Raw genomic sequence first — 4,060 nt, forward strand, 5'->3', positions numbered from 1 at the left:
TTATAATTCTAGTGAAGCCGTTCGCAATTACCGGCCACTCTGTCGCAAGGTCCCTCTATTGGCACAGCCCTAACTCCAGGGCTAGGGAGTATCCATTCTGGCCATATCTGAGCCAGGCGTGGAGGCTATCCTTCATAAGCCAATAATAAATTAAATGCAAACAATTGCCGATAATACAGAAAAGGCAAATACTAAGCAACCGATACACCAAAACGATAAAATAATAAATTGTAAGTAACCGCTAGTAAAATAAATAAAATCAAACAATTTTACAAATTTACTATAATAATAAGTCGTCAAAACACGCAAAAAAAAATTACTATCTCAACTTACATAAAATACAAGTTTCTATTACAACCAAAATCGGTTCTTACAGCTAATATTCTGCGGACTCGGCTACTTCACCAACAGTAAGCCGAATTACATGTCTCAGATTATATATATAAAACTAGGCAAAATATTCGCCTAGGGGGCCCAGGATGTTTAAATGAGTTAAGCATCCACCCACTTTACCCGAAAAAACTGGCGCACACTAATAAGACAGCTTAATTCACCACAGCTGATGACTCTATATCACACCACAATTGTGAACATCACCCAGCAGGCGGCCACCACACTAATAATACAATACCACTCAACACAGCTCACCACACTTCTACATCAATCAACCCACTCAACAAAAAGGATGGGAAAAAGGATAGCGAACACAATTCGTCAGACACTCGTCGCGTATCCACATACCTTTGCACGTCAACAATTCCACCTGAAGTTCGCACGCCAACACACATTCATACACACTGCGCCGCGTAATTCCCACTTTGGCTTCGATCATCATGGTTCCGCCTGCACCGATTTACAGCGATCCAACGCGATATAATTATTTTCGCAAACCATTGTATTGTAAATAAACGATAATTTTAAATAAATCATACCTTTTAACTAAATAACCTTTTTTTCATTTTAAACACTCGCGCGAGTGTGAGTGAACATTGAAATCATTGAATTGAAAAAGGGGTAACCCTTAATCTGCGCCAATTACCGTAGGATAATCCTTCAGAATATCGCATATAAGGTGTTTAGGTGGAAAGGAAGATCGACACACTCCACCTCTTCGTTGATTAAAAGGTGCTGCCTCTAAGCCGCTATGTCTAAACTTGGTATCTATTGGATACCCAGCGAGATTTCAGACAACCAGACTCCCTATCGCCTGACTTCTTTAGTCTAGAAATTAATACTAGATGAAGAGCTAAATAAAGAAGGAATAATTTCTTCTATAAGATGACATTGAGATCATTGGCCTCAAACACCCGCGCCGTTAGTGTTCTGCTTTCTCCAGACTAGATAGTGAAGCGAATCGGAAGGATAAGACGAAATATCTCCTGTCATTAAATAAACAGTCGTCGCATTCGCGACTTGGCTCACACATCACTTTTGACAGTTGCTACTTTCGACTGAGTAGGCAATTAAAAAGTAAAGTCCTCTATTGACGAATAAAGACAAAGCTCTAAAAGTCTCCCATCATTCGCTATATGGTGCGGGGCATGGACAATGACATCATCTGATGAGCAGGTATTAGGAGTGTGTGAGTAAGAAAGATTTAGCGGCAGATTTATGATAATTTGCGCATTGGCGATGATGAATACCGCAGTTGATGTAACGATGAGCTGTATGAGATAAACGTCGTTTGCTAACGGCTAGCTTAGTCATGTTTTCAGGATGAAAGAAGGAAGAAGAAGGCTTTGAAAGTTTTTGCTTCAGTACTCCGTTGGAGAGTTTAGGTGGATAAAGAGCTAGCTGCACTTGATATTTGGAATTGGTTTGGTGGTCAGCATTAAATAAACAATATAACACTAGACAAATTAATGGATTTTAAAGGGCAGCCTGTAAAGGGGTTAGCGGGGCTTTTAAATCATGTTCGAATTAATTGCTAAATAAGCTCCTACTCCAACGGTCCAAAGGCATTTGCATACTGAAGGTGGCTGACTGTTTTGCTATAAAAATTAAAGATATTGATAGCTGGAACAGGAAGAGTTATGGACATAACAAAATTCTGAACCACCACGATAATAATCCGTTTAAATGAGACCTTATACTCCCAAGGTTGAATCTCAATATTTACTAGTGAAACGTGAATAGTGACTAGACATGAATAGAGAAGAGGTTTAAAGAGGAGGAGAATACTACCTCAATTTATACCGATGGGCCCAAAATGGTGTGCGGTGTTGGTACGAGGGTATACTCCGGGGATATTGATATCTCTATCTTTCTGTCTAACAAACTCACCTAATATCTTCCAAGCGGAAGTATTAGGCATAGAGAAGACTAGTGGAGTCCTACTGAATAACTACGGGAGGACACCCTTGTCGTCACCAAAGATAAACTTCAGCTTTGTAAACAAAGCGAGGAAGACTTTAAGCTCATGGGAACTCGACTTGGCCATCATTTAGGTTCCCGGTCACAGGAGCATTTTCGACAATTAAATAGCGGACGAGTTGGCTAAGTCAATAGCCTTTTAAACAGAATTTTAAGCAGAGACAATTAGAATTGGATACTTTCAACTTATCAGCGTAGGCACAGTTTTATATTTGAGAAATGTTTAAACGGTTTGGATCATCCCGATGAACAAACAAACATGAAGTTTTTTAATAAAGCTCGATGAAAATATTTTATTTTTATTTTATAAAGCTTTGTTGTTTTTCTTAATATATTTTATTTTATTTCATTTTATTCTGTTCTATTCCCCCGAACTTGAATTTACTTTTTACACAATTAATTTGATTTTAAATTTACTTGTATTTCTAATAGTTTAATTTTCTTATATTTGAGTTATTATCGTTCTTTTTATTTTAGTTAAATTACTTATCAAGTAACACACTATAGCACTACACTTTTTCCCGTTCTTGTAATTGATGTAACACATGCCGATTCGGCTTAATTACTCCACTTTTGTCTCGTTTGTCATCAATTTATAACATAAATTTCGCATTTCTCCCATGACATTTTAATTGACTAATTTTCACATTTTCCATATATATGCTTAATTTATTATAGGTATACAAAGACATTTTATTGGTTTAAAACAATCACTCAGGCGTTAAGTATTCGCAATTAAAACTGCAAAGCAAATACCAATTGAATAACAACAAAAGCTAAAGCAGGCATACATACACACTTGTGTATGTATGTCAGTGCTCACAGCATGATAATAATTAATAATATATTTGCACGCTCAGCAGGAAACGCAGACTCAAAGGCACTGTTGCTTTCTTTTTCAACCAGCCACGTGACATCGCTCGAATGCCTTACGGCTACCGGCAGACAATAATAACATTATATGTACACAAGTGAGAGCGTACACGCTTTTAGTTTCTCTATTTATATACATATGTGTACGTGTTAGCTTTTTTGCCATATTTGTTTTTATCATTATATATGCGTAACATGTGACTTCGCAGCCACGACCGACTGACCGAGTTATAACTGCGTTGCTGTCAACGTCAACATCAACATTTGCCGCTAATTAACTTTGCGCGTAAAAAGTAAATTGATAAATACACAAGCGCAAATATTAAGTAACACACATACTTACAAGCATCTGCAATTAGGTTTACTTTTGACCTGTTTACGAGTACTACATACTTATATACTTCTTTGTATACATGTCGTCAGAAGTCTCAAAACACCGTTACACCTCCGTTTTCGCACAGTAGTTACTCTATACAAACACTGCATTGGAAGCCGTTTTTTAAGAACGTGATTTCGAGAGCACTTAATTAACGGTAAATTATTGATGACGCCGGCTTGTGGCACACCTACTGCGATTTTGCCAACACATTAAATGCGCGTATGTGTATTTGGTGTTGTTATATTTGCTGTATTTTTGATCAATTTGTTGTTGTTGTTGAAATTCCACTAACATTTGCTGTCAGTGGAAAATGTCACAGCAAATATGAAACATGTCAAAAGTAATTATCAACTCTCTAGCTCACCGGTTAGGTGAATGTCGGTCTACGCCAGACTGACAGTCAAGAGAGACATAAATTTTACACATAAACATTTT

The 4,060-nt window shown here is 37.3% G+C and overlaps 1 protein-coding gene across 1 annotated transcript in view; it reads right to left on the minus strand.

Annotated features, from left to right (window-relative positions):
* The window catches only part of LOC120768757 (calcium-dependent secretion activator), a 26,048-nt gene extending 25,213 nt beyond the window's left edge, over window positions 1-835 (minus strand). The window contains exon 1 of the mRNA XM_040095529.1: window positions 818-835. Coding sequence (XP_039951463.1) covers window positions 818-835 — 18 coding nt within the window. The remainder of the gene's footprint in view (window positions 1-817) is intronic.
* Window positions 836-4,060: the final 3,225 nt, after the last annotated feature.

The sequence above is a fragment of the Bactrocera tryoni genome, chromosome 2, assembly GCF_016617805.1.
Source record: "Bactrocera tryoni isolate S06 chromosome 2, CSIRO_BtryS06_freeze2, whole genome shotgun sequence".
In the NCBI taxonomy this organism is placed as follows: domain Eukaryota; kingdom Metazoa; phylum Arthropoda; class Insecta; order Diptera; family Tephritidae; genus Bactrocera; species Bactrocera tryoni.